The sequence below is a fragment of the Gigantopelta aegis genome, chromosome 1 (assembly GCF_016097555.1).
Source record: "Gigantopelta aegis isolate Gae_Host chromosome 1, Gae_host_genome, whole genome shotgun sequence".
Lineage (NCBI taxonomy): Eukaryota > Metazoa > Mollusca > Gastropoda > Neomphalida > Peltospiridae > Gigantopelta > Gigantopelta aegis.
This window is the reverse complement of record NC_054699.1, coordinates 17,036,028-17,054,768: the sequence shown is the minus strand read 5'-3', so window position 1 is coordinate 17,054,768 and position 18,741 is coordinate 17,036,028. Positions and strand designations below refer to the sequence as shown.

General features: G+C 37.9%; 1 protein-coding gene across 3 annotated transcripts; it reads left to right on the top strand.

Annotated features, from left to right (window-relative positions):
• The first annotated feature begins 8,889 nt into the window (after nt 1-8,889).
• LOC121371337 (rhomboid-related protein 4-like) lies at nt 8,890-17,541 on the top strand. 3 transcript variants are annotated; one of them, XM_041497162.1, is made up of 6 exons: nt 8,890-9,059; nt 11,352-11,833; nt 12,312-12,461; nt 13,989-14,069; nt 15,977-16,186; nt 17,414-17,541. In XM_041497162.1, exons 2-6 carry the CDS (start codon nt 11,377-11,379, stop codon nt 17,467-17,469), a joined length of 954 nt encoding a protein of 317 aa, XP_041353096.1. In that variant the 5' UTR covers nt 8,890-9,059; nt 11,352-11,376; the 3' UTR covers nt 17,470-17,541. The 3 variants fall into 3 exon arrangements, with proteins under 3 accessions (XP_041353096.1, XP_041353104.1, XP_041353088.1); XM_041497170.1 differs by having other exon boundaries at nt 8,890-9,130; XM_041497154.1 differs by having other exon boundaries at nt 8,890-9,155.
• Nucleotides 17,542-18,741: the final 1,200 nt, after the last annotated feature.

The window sequence follows — 18,741 nt, the reverse complement described above, 5'->3', positions numbered from 1 at the left end:
GGGGTTTTCTCTCTCAATATCTGTGTGGTCCGATGCCATATAATCGTAAATAAAATGTGTTGAGTTCGTCGTTAAACAAAACATTTCCTTTCCTTTCCTTACAACTGGCATACATTGTGAAACTTCTGGTTATAAAATAAATGGTATCTAAACGACGACTTGTGTAATATTCTCTATTTCTTATTATAGCCATGGGGCTCAAAACTTGAAACGTTTTTGTTTTCTTTTACAATACCACTAGAGCACAATTGGTCTATTTCATCATCGGATATTGGATGTCAAACGTTATGTAGTTCTGACATATAGTTTTAGAGAGGAAACCCGCTACATTTTTCCATTAGTAGCAAGAAATAGCCTAATGGGTCCACCAACAGGGATCGATCCCAGATCGACCGTATATCAGGCGAGCGCTTTACCGACAGGCTACGGCCCGCCCCCTCAACAGTTAAAAGCAGTCAAGGCATCTCTCAGTCTCAGGGCGGGGAAAGATGGAATGTATCAATGGTCAATCTCCTCAGTGGTACCGTCAGTGGTTTTTTCCCGTGTTAACGAACACCACTTGGTAAATCAAATGTTAAGGTATGTATTTCCCTGTCCATAAGAAACGGCATCTAAAAGATCCCTTCCTACTATTGGAAAGAAATAGCCTATGTGGCGGTAGTCTGTTTCCTTTTTCACCGTATCTAAAGTTTGGTTTGTTTAACCACACCACTGGAGCACATTGATTAAGTAATCATCGGCTAATGGATGTCAAACATTTGGTAATTCTGACACGTAGGCATTAGAGGAAAACCGCTACATTTTGTCTAATGCAGCAAGGCATCTTTTATAAGTACTTTCCCACAAACAGGTGAGCACTTACCATGGCGTTTGTTCAGTTGTGGAATACTGGTTGGAAAGAGAGAGAAAAAACCCACAATCAGTTCAATGGATCCACCGAGATGATTCGATCCTTCGATGCAAGCACCTCAAGCGAGCACTTAATCGACTGAACTAAATCCACTCCACCCTTTTCTTCCCCGTATCTAGTCCAAGTATATATTAGACATGAAAACAACATACCGAAGTTTACATTGTATATTGTTCAAAGTGTCATTAAACAAACATTAATTTCCTTTCAAAACGTTACGTCTGCTTTTCAGCTGTCAATCAATAAACACATCTACATCATTAGAAACACTATCTCTTTATCGAGACCGTGTGTACGCTTATTCATACAATTACCATTAAATGCAATTCTTCGTTTTGTAGCATTCTGAGTACAATCGAGGTTTTATACGAGGGTTTTGTGTCGGCTCTAAAGCACCACTACGAAGCACTGGGTGCAATTCACAAGAGAAGAAAGCTTAATTTTGATTATATTTCGAGTGGGCAAATAATCATATGTGAATAGAGCTTCTAATACGAGAGTTTTAAATCTATTCGATTGGGTATGATCAAGTTGAAGGAATATATAACTAGATATAACTGAAAGAACCCACGCCGTCATGATTCATTTGGCGACAAAAACCTTTAGAAAAATTATTCTTTTGCAAACGAAATTCAATTTGTTCCAGGCAGTACTTCCCTGAAAAGAATCTCGCCGCATAAGAGGTTTCACTAAATAGTTCAAATAATACCAGACTGGATCGAAACATGGCCACAAAAGAGGTGATGAATTCATATTAATTTCCTGAATGGTGTCTTTATGGGCAAAGCAGAAAGGCTTTTAAACCGCTCTTTGTGGTCCCAGTGTACCAAAATAACCATTTTCTTTACACATCTTTTTATTAATCAAAGGAATAAAAAGAAATCTGCCGGTGCAATGTAAACATTCAGTTTGAGGTTCTTGTCGACATTGACGTAATCCTAGGGCCGTACCTAGCATGGGGTCTGGGTGGGGTTGGTCAACGGGTAGTTGCACATATCCCATTCTAAATAAAAATAGAAAAAAGTTCAAAGTTTCTTTTTTAAGTTCAAGATTGCCCTTTATAGTTCAAAAGTGTTGTATTGTTAGTTGTAAAGACCCTGTATTCTGTGAGTTGGTTTGCTTAACAGCACCGGTACCCCGGTTATTTTAGGGTATGTATGACCCTTTTGTTTCCTGTGGTGTGTTAAAGTGATGAATGTACATTTAAAGGGACTTTATCAAAGTTGTAATCCGCCAAAAGAACTTTGTTTGTCTTTTAATTTACTTCTTCTGCTTTCTTATTATTCTTCTTCTTAGCCGCGGGATTTAACTCAGTCGCATGATAAGGTGCATGTGTCGCACGTTCGAACCACCTTGGTGAATCCATTCAATTCATTGGATTGTTCTCATTCCAACTAGTACACCACAACTGGACAAAGGCCATGGTATGTGCTTTACTGTCTGTGGGGAGGGGGGGGGGTAATCATCGGCTATTGGATGTCAAACATTTGGTAATTTTGACATTTAGTCTTAGAGAGGAAGCCCGCTAGATTTGTCCATTGGTAGCAATGGATCTTTTATATGCACCATTCCACAGACAGGCTAGCACATACAACGGCCTTTGATATACCACTTCTTGGAACGAGAAAAAAGCCCAATGGGTCCACCGACGTGTTACCGTTAAATGTAAAGATCATGCCTTAAACTTCATGAAACAAATTAATTTTATTGAATACTACAAATGTATCCGACGGGTTAAATAATACAATTGACGTTATATTTAAATATAGAAACATGTTAAATTTATAGTAATTTTTTAATTGTAGAATTAATAATTGATTATAACTTTTACATATCACAGTGGTTTACCCTAGTTTTTAGACACTATGGTGTATTTGTTTTTACTATAAGAGCAACTTTTTCACAATTGAAATCAAACATTACTAACATTTATTGTTTATATTGTTCATTTCCGTACATCCGAAGTGTTTATGATAATCCTGGTGTTTTAAGCCACGAAATGCATTTTTCTTCTTTTTTTTTCTTTTTTTTTTTTAACACACGTACATCTAAGAATTAACGCTTATGAAAATGAGTTCTAGTCTATTTTAAAAGGTGTATTTCCCCGTTTTAATGTCAAAGACTCACTCTATTGCAATTGTATCCAAATGCGTTACACTTACAGGTTTGTAGATTATACAAACTTAATGTCCATATCCATGGGATGAACTAGGCTCTGCGACTAGTTTGTAATTCTAATTCTTAATTCTATTAATTAATGGATTACTATGTCAATTTATGATTAATTTTAGAAATGAGGGGGAGCGGTCATCAGGCGTTGCCAGAGGGAATTGATGAATATTAAGTGCAGGGGTAATGATAGGGGTTAGGATTCTCCAAGCCAGGGGAACTGCCCTAGAATCTCGTTAAATATTAGTAAGACAGGGCACAATTGTAGCTATTGTAAGATATGGTTATTCAGTGGTGGATCCATATGGGGGGCAATGACATGAGGCGGAATGCAAAGGAAATTTTGGGGAGATTTGGGGGGGATTGTAAAAAAAAGAAGAAAATTAATATACATGTATAATAAAATAATAACTGTTGCAAAATTTAGAGGGCGGGTGCGCGGGCTCCTGTCCCCACCCCCACTCCCTAGATCCGCTTCTGTTATTCCAGCACTCTGTGTTGATCCACTGATGGCAAATGGATTACTTACTAGCGAAACCGAACGACAGTGTGTGGTGGGGTGGAGGTGCCGTAGGTTTGGGGGGGGGGGGGGTCAAGAAGGGGTTTCAAGAATGGCGTACGAGACATAAAACAATATTTGGTGACTCAGTCTTACATGGGTTTTTGTTTAACCATTTCTGGTTTATATTTTCAAAATTTCATCGTGGCATTAATACATTTGAGTGCATGATGTGCAGGTGTATGTGAGCACATAAAATGTTTATCCAAAATGCTTTCACTTTATTATTATTACTTGTGGGTATAAAAAAAGTAAAGTTTGTTTTATTTAACGACGCCACTAGAGCACATTGATTTTTTATCTTATCATCGGCTATTGGACGTCAAACATATGGTCATTTTGACACTGTTTTGAAGAGGAAACCCGCTGTCGCCACATAGGCGACTTTTTTTTCGACAGGCAGCAAGGGATCTTTTATTTGCGCTTCCCACAGGCAGGATAGCACAAACCATGGCCTTTGTTGAACCAGTTATGGATCACTGGTAGGTGCAAGTGGTTTACACCTACCCATTGAGCCTTGCGGAGCACTCACTCAGGGTTTGGAGTCGGTATCTGGATTAAAAATCCCATGCCTCGACTGGGATCCGAACCCAGTACCTACCAGCCTGTAGACCGATGGCCTGCCATGACGCCACCGAGGCCGGTAGTGGGTATAAAGATATCTTTAAAACGTTTATGTCTGAAATTGTATGTAGCAGTTGTTTGTTTACATTTAATTAACTCAATGTTTGCATTTACCAAAGTTTGACACCCAATAGCCGATGTATTTTTCGTGCTGGAGTGTCGTTAAACATTCAATCATTCATTCATTTATATTTAAAGGGACATTCCTGAGTTTGCTGCAATTTTTAAAATGCTATCGACTAACAGAGACTTTTTAACGATTGTAATTGCATATAAAATATATTTTTCTGCATAAAATATTAGCGGCAGTATATTGAACGTGTTTCCGATCGGTCTAATATTTGTACTAGGTTAAATTTCATTTTATTTCTTAAATATTATCTTTTCGAAAGACATTGAATATACAGACACTGATATTCTAAACAAGAAAATATATTTAATATGTAAGTTTAATCGTTGAAATATTTTATTAGTCGAAAACATCTTACAATGCAGCAAACTCGGGAATGTCCCTTTAATTATTTACGACAAGTCAGTGGAGCGCTCGACTGAGGTGATTGTGTCGTAGGATCGAATTACCTTGTGGAACCCTTCTCTGATTGGATTTCTTGTCCCAAACAGTGCTTCACGACTGGTATAGCAAAGGCTGTCAGTGTGGTACGTGCTGTCCTGTCTCTGGGAACGTGCATATAAACGAGACACTAAATAGAGATTCGTGGAATCAACCACTATTGCCAAATACCCATTGGACTTGGCACTGTGCAGAAATACGGTCTTGATCGTGGAAACCATTTTTGTCGTCCAGATATACATAATGGGGACCACGCCCTGTCTGTATAGAACCCTAGTGAGATCAAAACCTGACTATGGCAGAAGTTTGTTTTGTTTAACGAGACCACTAGAGCACATTGATGTATTAATCATTATCTATTGGATGTCAAACATTTGGTAATTTTGACATATAGTGTTAAAGAGGAAACATGCTACATTTTTTCCATTAGTAGCAAGGGATCTTTTATATATGCACCAGTACCCCATAGACAGGGTAGCACATACCACGGCCTTTGATATACTAGTCGTGGTGCACTGGCTAGAACGAAAAATAGCCCAGTGGGATTGATCTCGTACCGACCGCGCATAAGCGAGCGCTTTACCACTGGGCTACATGCCACCCCACTTGACTATGGATGCATTATGAATATATGAGTCTTCATCACGTATTGCGGTTTTGTCCTTCAGATTTATGTATACGAGTCATGCACGGACATCGTAGTTACAGATGGTAGATCCTATACACAACCAGAGACTAAGACTTTGTCTGGGTGATTTTACATCTACTGTACAGAGATTGTACACTGACGAAGGAAGCGGGGGTTGGGTGGGGGCCATGGGGTGCGGACGTGTGCCCCACTTTTTTTATCCAGTAGCATCAGCAATGGTTTATATATATATATACAGTGTATATATATATATATATATATATATATATATATATATATAATGTGTGTGTGTGTGTGTGTGTGTGTGTGTGTGTCGTCCCCCACCCACCCAAAATATGATGGTGGAACATCTCTTAATATAATTGGGATGGTGATACTAAAGTGTGTCTTTTTATTAATTGCCAAAAAAAGACATGGTATTTTGTTGGGTGGCCAACCATGTTGCCATCAGGGGTTATGGAAAGGCATATTTTAATATGCTGCCTGCTTTGGATTTGCCTCATCATCATGATACGGTTGGTGTGCCTTACCTGGGCACACACCTCAGCTATCTGGACTGTCTATCCAGGACAGTGGATTAGTGGTTAGTGATTAGTGGTTAGTGAGAAAGAAGAGTGTGTAGTGGTCTTACACCGATCAATTTAGTTGTTAAAACTCGCTCTGGGTGGGAGCCGGTATCGGGATGCGAACCATGTACCTATCAGCCTTATGTCCGATGACTTAACCACGACGCCATCGAGGCCGGTAACCTCCATCCTGTCAAGTCAGTCTTGGGAGAATGATAGTCCTCCTATAGACTGGTCTTACTTACTTAATCCCCTTCGTGCTAAGAAGCATATAAGGCTGTAACCAGAGATCGCCACTGTTGCCTATATTTTGCCAGCTTCTCCAGCAGCCCCAGCTCAGGCTGCCCTCTCGGATATCCTTCTCTACTGTCCTCTTCCATGTTTCTTTCGGTCTTCCTCGAGGGGTCAACCGGGATGTCACTCTTGATAGGGCTGTTTGAGGCATTCTGATGACATGGCCAATCCAGCGCCATCTTCGGCACTTGATTTCTGATACCAGTGACTGTGTGGAGGTTTGTTTATGGAGTGTTTCGTTGGTTATTATGTTGGGCCAGAAGATATTTAGAATCCTGCGAAGGCACCGATTTTGAAAGATCTCCAACTTCTGCCCGATGGTCTTGGTCATTTCCTAGTATTCTGCTCCATACAGTAGAGTGCTTAAGACAGTGCTTTTAAAAAGCAGGGCTTCTAAATTATGGTAGCCCCACTCCCATGGCTAGTGATATTCGGTGTTGGGCTAGTAAATAACTACTATTGCCATGCCCGACGGCTAGTAAAATAAAAATTGTCAAATGTTGCAGTTAAGTCTATTTTGTAAATATGAATATCCTGACCCCGTCCCAGCTCCTCAATGTTAATGTTTTTAAGATGTATCTCCCTTTTAGGTGACATATCTGATTATTACTATTATTTAGTCACATTGTATTAACTTAACGTAAAGTAGGGCTAGTTAATTTTTAATTGTGGCTAGTAAAGTTTTAAACTCACTGATCCCATGGCTAGTGGATTTAAAACAAATTCTAGAAGCCCTGTAAAAAGGCGTACCTTTGTCTTCAAACTAATCATGCTTGCTTTCCAGGTGTTTCGGAGCGATGCAAAGGTCTGGCTTGCCTTGGAGATTCTTGAGTGGATTTGTGCTTCACTGTTTCCACCGGCTGTCATCTTAGAGCCAAGGTAGGTGAAGTCGTCAACTTCTGCAACTTTGTCACCATGGAGGATAATGGATTTGTTGGACTTGGTGTTCATTTATTCGTGAGTTTTGTCTTAGGAATGTTGATCTTAAGTCCAGTCTTCTCTGCAGTGGTTGCTAGGTCTCGTGTCTTGGCCCGTATGTCTATATGACGGTGAGAAAGTAAACAGATGTCGTCTGCGAAATCCAGGTCTTCGAGCATGTTTGTGAAAGTCCTCTGGATCCCTTTTCTTTCTGATTGTTCCACATTCTCCATGATCCAGTTTATCCCAATTATGAACAAGAACGGTGAAAGAATACACCCTTGTTTTACCCCGGTGTTTATGTTTAAAGGGTCACTAAGAAGGTTGTCATTTATAATTTGAGAACAGAAATCTGTATATGACAGCCAGATGGAAAGATCACTTCCAAAGCATACTGAACAGAGCAGAACCAAACAGTCTAGCAGAAATTCTAGAAGCAGACCAAGACCTTGACATGAATATTGATCCATCAACACTCACAGAAGTGAAGAATGCCATTAGCGCTATGGAGAATGGAAAAGCACCAGGCGCAGATGGGGTAACTGCAGAAATGCTAAAAGCAGAAGAAAATGGAACACCAAAAATCCTGACTGAGATCTTCAAGCAGATTTGGGAGACAGAAGATATACCAGCAAATTGGAAAACCGGCATACTAGTCAAATTACCAAAGAACGGAGATCTTACCAACTGTAACAACTGGAGAGGAATTACATTGTTGTCACTCACCAGCAAGGTCTTCAACAAAAGCATTCATAGTCGCCTAACCACCGCATTAGAAAATGATATGCGTTAAGAACAAGCTGGATTTCGGAAAGGAATGTCTTGCAGAGATCACATCTTCACCTTGAGACAGATTCTGGGACAGAGCAAGGATTGGAACTCACCAGTATATGTCAACTTCATCGACTTTGAAAAAGCCTTTGGCAGTATTTACAGGGAATTGCTCTGGTGGATACTCAGACACTATGGCATACCTTCCAAACTTGTTAACATGGACTGTTCAGGAAGAATGATATAGTCTTGTGTTGTGCATATTTATTCTAAAGAAGGATCCTCCAACTCATTGTGAGCATTGTCAGTGGACCCTGAGGGTGTGCCACATTTTGTTTGTAGATAAGTATTTACTAAATACATTTTGGTGATTGTTATGATCACATTGAAACGACTGTTAAACTAGAAAAGATATATTTGTTGAAATTCTTAAAAGATATTGAATTTTATTCCCCATTTTAATTTATTTATCTGTGATACTTATGTTTTTGCACACCTGTTAACTCTGTTCTAATTTAACTTTTGAATATATATTAATGTCATCTTTTTTTTCTCTTTTTCTTGTTTTTCTTATAGTTACATTTGTTTGACACCTAGTAGACAATTGATGTGTTTTTCGTGCTGGGGTACTGTTAAACATTAATTAATTTATAAATGATCTCTTGCTGCTAATGGAAAAAAGAACAGGTTTCCTCTAAGACTCTATGACACAATTATCAAATGTTTGACATCCATAAGCCAATGATAATAAATTAATGTGCTAAGGTGATGTCGTTAAACAAAACAAGCTTTAAATTTAATTTCACCGGTGCTGCGATTAAGAATGGGAGAAAGTACTAACTAACCAACCAACTATGGTAACCGGAAGATAATGTTTTGTTTTACACGTGTAATTTTGTTTGTAAATACGCATTTACTAAATACATTTTAGTGATTGCGGTGATGTCATTCAAATATCTGTCAAATTTAAATAGTGGGATATATAGACAGATTGTTTTTTGTACCTAAAAACAAGTTCCGTTCATTTTGTACGTTTCTACAGTTATTTTTCAAATTTGAAATTATTTTAGTTTTAATTTGGTGACAGATTGGCATGATTGTAAGTTACCATAACTTTCTGACAGGTATAGTATGTCTACCTATTTCATATATGGACAATTTTTAGATATGATAGCGTAATACTGACTTTAATCCTTGGGACGTTTTGTCCACAGACGATTCGTCCACCGTACAATTCGTCCACCCACCTCGGACAATTCGTCCACTCGATTACAACATTTAGACCAATAAATCTAAAATGATATTTCTTAGCTATTGAAATGGTCCGTTATTTTCGCTTTGTGGTAAACTACTATGGTATATGAAATGAACTAAATTTTAGTGGCACTATCAGCTTGTTATTGTCTGTCTGTGTCCATTAAGCCCTAGTACTTTATTGGGCAAGAGTACCGTATTTTCCCCACCTCTATTTTAAAGAAATATTTCTTGGAATTAGTTTAAGGTTAGGGTTAGCGATAGTTATATACAATATATTTTAAAACAATTTGTTCTGTAAAACCAACATGAAGTTTATATTTCGTAATCCAGTATCGCTATGTTTTGCCTTTGAAAAATTAGACATTTTGACTATTCTGTATAAAATTTCTTCCACGCGGGTGCTTTTGATGGTGCTTTTGGAAGAAATATAGCACAGAAGACAGAATGAGGCATCATGGGACTAAATCTTCGTTTTATTCCGTACACGTTCGGTTCATTCCGTCAAAATACACCCTATGAGATTTATAAGTATTAAAATGCAGTTTCACTTGTTGATTCACTGCATGGTCGAGTGGATACAGTGGTCGGCTACAGTCCCGATGGTCTGGAGTTCGAATCCAGGCCTAGCACTACATCGTTTGTAGTGTTTAATGCAATACGGTACTCTTTCCCTTGTAGCTATATGTGCCACACACCTGCCATTCCCCATCAGCTTTTAGCTGTGGGCTTAGTCTGACCACTTCGGGGAGTGTTCAGTACTTACTTCTGGCATTATTAAGAGGCACTTAATTGTAACCACCTACTATGCACCCCTACTAGTTACCGGCGGTCATTAGTGCCGTAGGTCAGACCAGCTTTATTAGTGGCAGAAGACAAGGATGCCAGGTGGGTGCAGGGAAATACACAGAGACTGCACCCGTGGAGGAAGTTCTAAATTTAACCTCAAAAATTATAGTGGACGAATTGTCCAAGAACAATTTTTGGTTGTGGACGAATCGTCTCGAGTTCAATAGTGGACGAAACGTCCAGAGGACGAATTATCTGCATCCCATTCAGTCATTGTTTTTGCTAATAAAAACACCAGAAGAGACGCCAAGAGGTTACAAACAAATTTCAAACAAATAATGCGATACAGACAGATATAACCAGAACAAAATGTTTGTTTATATAGTTTTTAACTGTTTTCACTAATCCCTGTTTTCATCCTGGAAACGAAACTCCTCATTATCAAAAATATGGAAGTAGCCAAAAATGGTTTGGGTTGGATGGCAAAAATGACAACTTTCAGTCTTGTGAATCATTGGGAGGGACTGTAAGGCCACGATAAGTAATTAAATGGGTACTAACAGAGTTGGGGGTCTTATCAAATAAACAGCAAATAAAACACTAATAGATCACTTGAGAGTGAGATCTAATGCCAGACATTCTGCTTTTAATGTACTGCACCAAAGAAAGAGTGATCAGGAGAGGTGATCGATTATTTTGCCCTCTCTGTAGGTCCACAAGTCAAAACAATGAACAGTAAATTAAATGTTCCATACTGATTTTCAGCTTTTTCACAGTTGTGACCACTTAAAAAATGTTTATGGTGTTTCATTATTCACTGTTTTACGAATTTTACTGTCTTCTTTGTCATTTGGTTAAAAAAGGATATTTTTTAAAGACAAAAGAAAGGTAATAAAATGTTTCAGAAACAAAACATTTCTTTTAAGTGACCTCAGTTGAATGTGACATCATATAAAGTAACACTGTGTACTCTCGACTTTACAATACTCTAACCGGATGCCATTTGTTTCAGGGGGAGTGTGTTTAGAACAGTGTTTATTATATCAGCAGTGTATCAATTTGATATTATTTTCATTTGACATTGCTATAAACATATTTATGTACAGTTAAGTGACATTGTTGTCTTTTCTATATATGTAATTTAATTTATTTTTGTAAAATTCACACACATTACTCCCAAAAAGCCATTAACAGACTCAGTCTTAAGAAAGATCTGTTTCATATAGAAAGCATGTTACAATACAATGTATGTATACATATTTTATTTGATTTTATAGATTTTAAGTACACCAGCTAACACAGATGTGGGTACATCGGCGTCGAGGTGGACCTCTGGGTCTGCTGCTGCTGGGAGGTCAGATCATGAATGTCGGCGTGTACAACATCCCACCGGTGACGTTGACTCTGATCGCCGCGCAGGTTGTCATCTACATCAAGCTGATTGAACACGTGTTACAGTACTTTCCGTCGGCCAACGCCGTCTGTATCAGCACCTACCTGCTGTACTACCACAGTCAGTGGAAGAGGCTGTTCCTGTCCCCGTTCTACCACGCCGACGACATGCACCTCTACTTCAACATGGTGTCGCTGCTGTGGAAGGGCATGATGCTGGAGAAGATGTTCCGCAGCACGTATTTCGCCTTTCTCGTGGCGGTGTTCACGGTGGCCACCGGGATGGTGTACGTCATTCTCAGCATGTTGATGGATGGGCTGATGGATGATCACAGATACAGCACGTCGTGCGCCATTGGATTTTCAGGTTAAGGTCGGGTCGGGGACGTTTTGAACATGCTCATAGCTTCGAGAATGTCTGTCCCGAGGCCGATTTCTGGATAGCCAGAAATCAGTCGTGGGACACATCAGGTCATGGTTTTATTTTTGAAAATTTAACTTGACATCCTTGGCTTTGACTTTTAGCTTCATTTTACTTATTAAGCTAAGTTAGAATTTAAAAGACGAATACTATATGTACATGTATCTATTTTATAATATTACGAAATGTCTAGGAGAGAAAGGGTATTTGTTAAATGTTAGATATCGTTTTCAAAATATGTCTTTATTGATACATTATGTAATAATAAAAAATGGAAATTATTTATAATCAGATTGGAATTTGTTTACTCCAAAGTTGGGAATACAAAACGATATGGCCGTATAGATCTTTACCCTGGATGCATTTCTAATGATTACATATATGTGACACTTTATAAATAGGTTTTTCCATGTTCTATTTATAGGTGTTCTGTTTGCCATGAAGGTGCTCACCACACATTACACGCCGTCGGGTCTGCACTACGCATTTGGTTTTATCCCCGTCCCCTCACGCTGGATCTATTGGGTGGAGCTGATCTTAATATCCATGGTGTATCCAAATGCCTCATTCATCGGTATGTACACAGTGACTGTGATTATTTTATCTGTGCATCGCTCACGCAAACCTAATTTTGCTTATCCTGTTTCAACTCTTGCAATTGCCCACTGTAATAGGTAATGCTGTGGAGATTGCAGTGGTGTTTTTAATTCTCCATGGCACTGTTTTTGCTGTGGACTATATCTTCCATTCCCCCCCCCCCCCCCCCCCCCAACAGCATGTCTTTTTGCTGGAGTTGCTATATTTAATTCGCGCATTAAATTGTGTACACTATTTACATGGACATAATGGATTACGCAAAAAAGGAAATGAGTTACCTGAATTTAATTTCATAACAGAATTAGAGAAATTGTAATTCTCAGAGGCCTTCAATGTCAATTGACAGCAGTCCATTGTTTAGACTTAGCAGAACAACACGCCATGTTTTACAGGTACTTCCTAATTTGAACCCAGATGTACAATTATGATGCAAGCATGCTGAAATGGACTTGCAATTCAGAGGTCTTTTCATTTATTAGTCCCCTACCGTTCCAACCGGAATGGATTATAGGTTTCGTCTCCATCCTTATGTCTGTCCCACATATAGTTTTACACCATGCCTTGAGATTTTGAGATGAAAATTTGTATATAGTTTTAATATTATGTACTGTTAAAGATGAAGTTCATTGCGATTTATCCATTTTTGAGAGAGTCATGGGCCTTGAACTAAGAATATTACAATATCTATTCTGGACCTTTTTTTCCCCTTTTTTTTTGCAATGCTGAAATTTTGTATATAGCTTTATCATGTAATGTTACAAATCAAATTTGACTTTCATGGTGATTTACTCTCTTTTTTTGAAATAGAGATATGGCCCTTGAACGTTACTTTGTGGGCCCGGTAGGGAACATGAATTGCTTTAGCAGAACTTGCTCTCAGAACGCTTGTTTAGTTTACTGAGTGCATTCATCAGTTTACAAGGGCGGGACGCAACCCAGTGGTAAAGCGCTCGCTCGATGCGCGGTCGGTCTGTGATCGATCCCCATCAGTGGGCCCATTGGGCTATTTCTCATTCCAGCCAGTGCACCACGACTGGTATATCAAAGGCTGTGGTATGTACTACCCTGTCTGTGGGATGGTGCATATAAAAGAACCCTTGCTGCTAATCGAAAAGAGTAGCCCATGAAGTGGCGACACGCGGGTTCCTCTCTCAACATGTGTGGTCCTTAACCATATAACCGTAAATAAAATGTGTTGAGTGTGTCGTTAAATAAAACATTTCTTTCTTTCATCAGTTTACAAAAGAAATCCTGTTACTGTATTAAAGAGACAGACCTTAGTTTCTAAAAAACGCACGTTCGTCTAAGAAGTAGTGGTTAGTGAGACAAACTCTATTTATTTTAGACGGTATTTCCCTGTTTAAACATCACAGAATGTTAGATTCTCTCTGTTATAACCTTATCCAAATGTGTATTGCATGTTTGTAGATTAACTAAACTTAAGAGTCCATGTTTACGGGCTGAAACTAGGATCTGCGCCTTTAATTGTTCTTTCTTACTACAGGTCATCTATCCGGTATACTTGTGGGTTTGTTATACGTCCATGGACCACTCAAACTTATGATGGACTCGATTCTGTTACCAGGTAATATAAACACTTTATTTTGTGCTAATTTCTAAATAACTTTAAAAGTCATTAATGCTATCGTTGAAACATTTATAATTTACACATGATTTATTTTGGGGTTGAACATTCATTTGTAGCAAAGCAGGCACATGTTCAGGTGCAGGGTTTTGGGGGTCCAAACCCTCTCTGCTCGAGCAAAAAAAAATAAAAAACATTCTCAATATATTTTCCGTGGAATCCTTATAAACTTTGATTGCCACAATCTAGACCCCCTACCCCTGCTTAAACTCCTGCACGTGCACCTGCTAAGCTCCTTGGTAGTGCTCAGTTAAGTTAAAATTTTGTTGTGTTCAATAACACCACTAGAGCACATTGATTTATTAATCATTTAACTATTGAATGTCAAACATTTGTTAATTACAAACATATAATCTTAGAGAGGAAACCTACATTTTTCTGTTAGTTGCAAGGGATTTTTTTATATGCACTGTGCCATAGACAGGATAGCACATACCATGACCATTGATATACCAGTTGTTACGGTGCAGACGGTTTTAGGATCAATCCCATCCAGTGTTATTTTACTGGTACTGTGGTGTGCATTGTCTCGACTGGGAAATTGCATTTAAAAGATTCCTTGCTCCATTTCCCTTAGATAAAGCTTGTGTGACAGCAGTTGATTTCCTCACTTACTCTGTAGTCCAAGTGTCAAAATAACCATGTTTTGGACACAAAATAGATGTAGTTTAAAATGTGTTGAGGTGTTATTGATCAAATACTCTGCCGCCGCCGCCCCCCCCCCCCCCCCTTTCAAACCTTCCTATATCGGCCACCTGTGAAGTAGTGAAGTTAACATTTATAGATAGATGTACTTGCATTTGTATATGTAACGTGTGTGTGTGTATATATATATGTAAAGTACATTTATAGATATATGTACTTGCATTTGTATATGTAACGTGTGTGTATATATATATATATATGTAAAGTACATTTATAGATAGATGTACTTGCATTTGTATATGTAACGTGTATGTGTGTATATATATATATATATATATATGTAAAGTACATTTATAGATAGATGTACTTGCATTTGTATATGTAACGTGTGTGTATATATATATATATATGTAAAGTACATTTATAGATAGATGTACTTGCATTTGTATATGTAACGTGTGTGTGTGTGTATATATATATATATGTAAAGTACATTTATAGATAGATGTACTTGCATTTGTATATGTAACGTGTGTGTATATATCTATATATGTAAAGTACATTTATAGATAGATGTACTTGCATTTGTATATGTAACGTATGTGTGTGTATATATATATATATGTAAAGTACATTTATAGATAGATGTACTTGCATTTGTATATGTAACGTGTATGTGTGTATATATATATATATATGTAAAGTACATTTATAGATAGATGTACTTGCATTTGTATATGTAACGTGTGTGTATATATATATATATATATATATATATATGTAAAGTACAGTTATAGATAGATGTACTTGCATTTGTATATGTAACGTGTGTGTGTGTATATATATATATATATGTAAAGTACAGTTATAAAGAAGATGACATACGAGGTCTCAAATCAGGTTTGAGAGCAAGAGCCCAGACTTTCGAAGCTATCTTAGCGTTACAATATCGTAAAACCATCTTAGGCTATAGCATGCGTCGTTGTGGCATCATAGTTTATGACGGTTTAAAACTTTTCCAATAGCATAGCACTAAGACAGGTTTGACAATCTGTAGCCATATTTGCTGTAAATAACACCATGTATAGCAGGAGCTATTACGGCTTTTTCCTCTGTATGGAGACCACCTACAAGTAAATAAACACATATAGACACTCCGTTACGTGTACATGTAGGTATACAGTTGAAGTATTTTGTTTCAGGGCCGAGTCGCACACAGACCACGACATATTATTACAGACAGCAGTACACCCCTCGCACTATTAACGTTAGCTTCAATAATGCACAACATTCCTCCGACGGTCAAGGAATGAGTGAAGACGAGCAAATTGCCAGGGCAACAGAAAATAGCCTCAGAGACACAGGTCAAACATCCCAGTCGCAGACATCACAGTCACGGACATCCCAGTCAGGTATGTAAAACTGAAAATGGACCTGAGAGACACGGTTCACACATCATTTACAGACATCACAGTTAGGTATGTAAAACTGAAAATAGCCTTATAGACATGGGTCAAACATCACAGTCAGGTATGGAAGACTGAAAATTGCCTGAGAGAATGGGTCAAACATCACAGTCACAGACATCACAGTCAGGTGTGTAAGACTGAAAATAGTTTGAGAGACATGGGTCAAACATCACAGTCACAGACATCACAGTCAGGTATGTAAGACTGAAAATTGCCTGATAGAATGGGTCAAACATCACAGTCACAGACATCACAGTCAGGTGTGTAAAACTGAAAATAGTTTGAGAGACATGGGTCAAACATCACAGTCACAGACATCACAGTCAGGTGTGTAAGACTGAAAATTGCCTGAGAGAATGGGTCAGACATCACAGTCACAGACATCACAGTCAGGTGTATAAGACTGAAAATAGTTTGAGAGACATGGGTCAAACATCACAGTCAGGTACATAAAACTAAAAATAGCTTGAGAGACATGGGTCAAACATCAGTCAGGTATGTAAGACTAGACATGGGTCAAACATCACAGTTACAGACATCAGTCAGGTATGTAAAACTAGACATGGGTCAAACATCAGTTAGGTATGTAAGACTAGACATGGGTCAAACATCACAGTTACAGACATCAGTCAGGTATGTAAGACTAGACATGGGTCAAACATCACAGTTACAGACATCAATCAGGTATGTAAAACTAACAATAGACTGAGAAACGTGTCAAACATCAGTTAGATGTGTAAGACTGAAAGTTGCCTGAGAGACATGGTTCAAAGATCACAGTCACAGACATCACAATCAAAAATACATAACACTTTTAAAACAATGTCTTATTCTAGTTTTAAATTAAAATGCCAACCAGTCAATGATTTTTTTTTTTTTGCCTGATTTTGTTTATATCTAGTATGTATTATCAAACCAAACCAAATTACAAAAGGAAAATCCAAGAATATTGGTCAAGTTATGTGACTATACTAGGGAAAGCAGGGGGGAGCAGGTTGACAAACATATTATAATTATGAGGAGGGGGGTGTTTTAGCATTACAAAATGTTACATGGGGTAAAAATGTCAAATTTTGCATTACATAATTTTGAATAGCTCCTTTCGTTACTTAAATAGCTTCCTTTAAAGTACTCTTCCTTGTAGCTTTACATCTCTTTGTTTTTTTATAGGGCTGTATCCTGATTTGGAAGAATTGAGACAAAGAAGATTGAATCGTTATAACTGACTGTGTTGCTTCATCGGTCCACTTAGTTACCAGTCATTTTCATTACCAAATCCAGAGTATGACAAATATTTTGAAAAATCACTAGCCACGGGGCTAGTGGGTTTGTGAAAACCACTAGCCCACCAAGATAAAGCACTAGCCCAAATTCCTGATCAATTATAACTGGATTTTTATATAATTTTTGTAACATTACACATTTACGAGTATAACAGTAAAATAAAACAAACACTTAAACCATGTTGTAACTTTCAGTTTTTTGTCGTGTCGTACATTTGGTCTTTTGTCAAGTGTGATCCATCGTCATTGTCCCGTTTTCGTTTTTGCCCTTTCCCCTAAAGTAAAGTGGATTATTATTATATACTGATTGCGTTGTTGATATTATTCGATGACAAACGTCACAATCAAATTTATTAAACGAAATTTCAGCCCAGAGAAAAAGAAAAAGAAAGAAAGAAAAAACCCACGATCGAGCATGCGGGCTAGTGGTTTTGCATTTCTCACTAGCCCAAACTTAAAAACCACTAGCCACGGGCGTCGGGGCTAGCGGATTTATCGAACTCTGTCAAATCTAAAAGTTTTTCTGGGGTTTTTTTTTAAACCCAGGTGGCTACTTTATAGAGGTGGCCACTTGAGCAGATTTGACGGGTTTATGATGGGAGGGGGTTTTCTGGTGTGACTTGTATTGACAATTTGTTATAACTTATACCTTCAAAATTTTTAAACTTTTGTGGTTCTTATGTTACAATTTGAGATGTTATTGCAAGTTATAGTGTGAGAACAACACACACACAAACACAAACACACACCCAACAAGGACTACTTTTCTTATCTACATACACACAGGTTTAGTTATATCCATAAATTGAACTCCATTGTGTATCTACTTGTATATTCATTTGTTTTTATGTTTTATTGTTTGTGCATGGTCAACATAATAAACCTGTGATCTCGGACTGGACCAGACTGCTATGTTCTCCCTATGTTAAAGACACGTCCACTGTTTCCTTAATTGCACTTTCACTGACACTCAAAAACACTGATCCCTCGCCCACAAAATAATGGGGGAAAAGCCATGAGTAGCATTAAGTGTGAGCCCCATAAATTCATTTATTATATATATAGCAATGAAATACTAGTATATAGATCTAAAGAAACCATAAAAGTGATATTCTGTGAAAAGTTATTTTCCACTGTATTTTTTATTTTTAGCTACAGTGAAAATACAGAAATTGTATTTACATTTTTGTAAAAGTTCATTATTAAATTATCTCC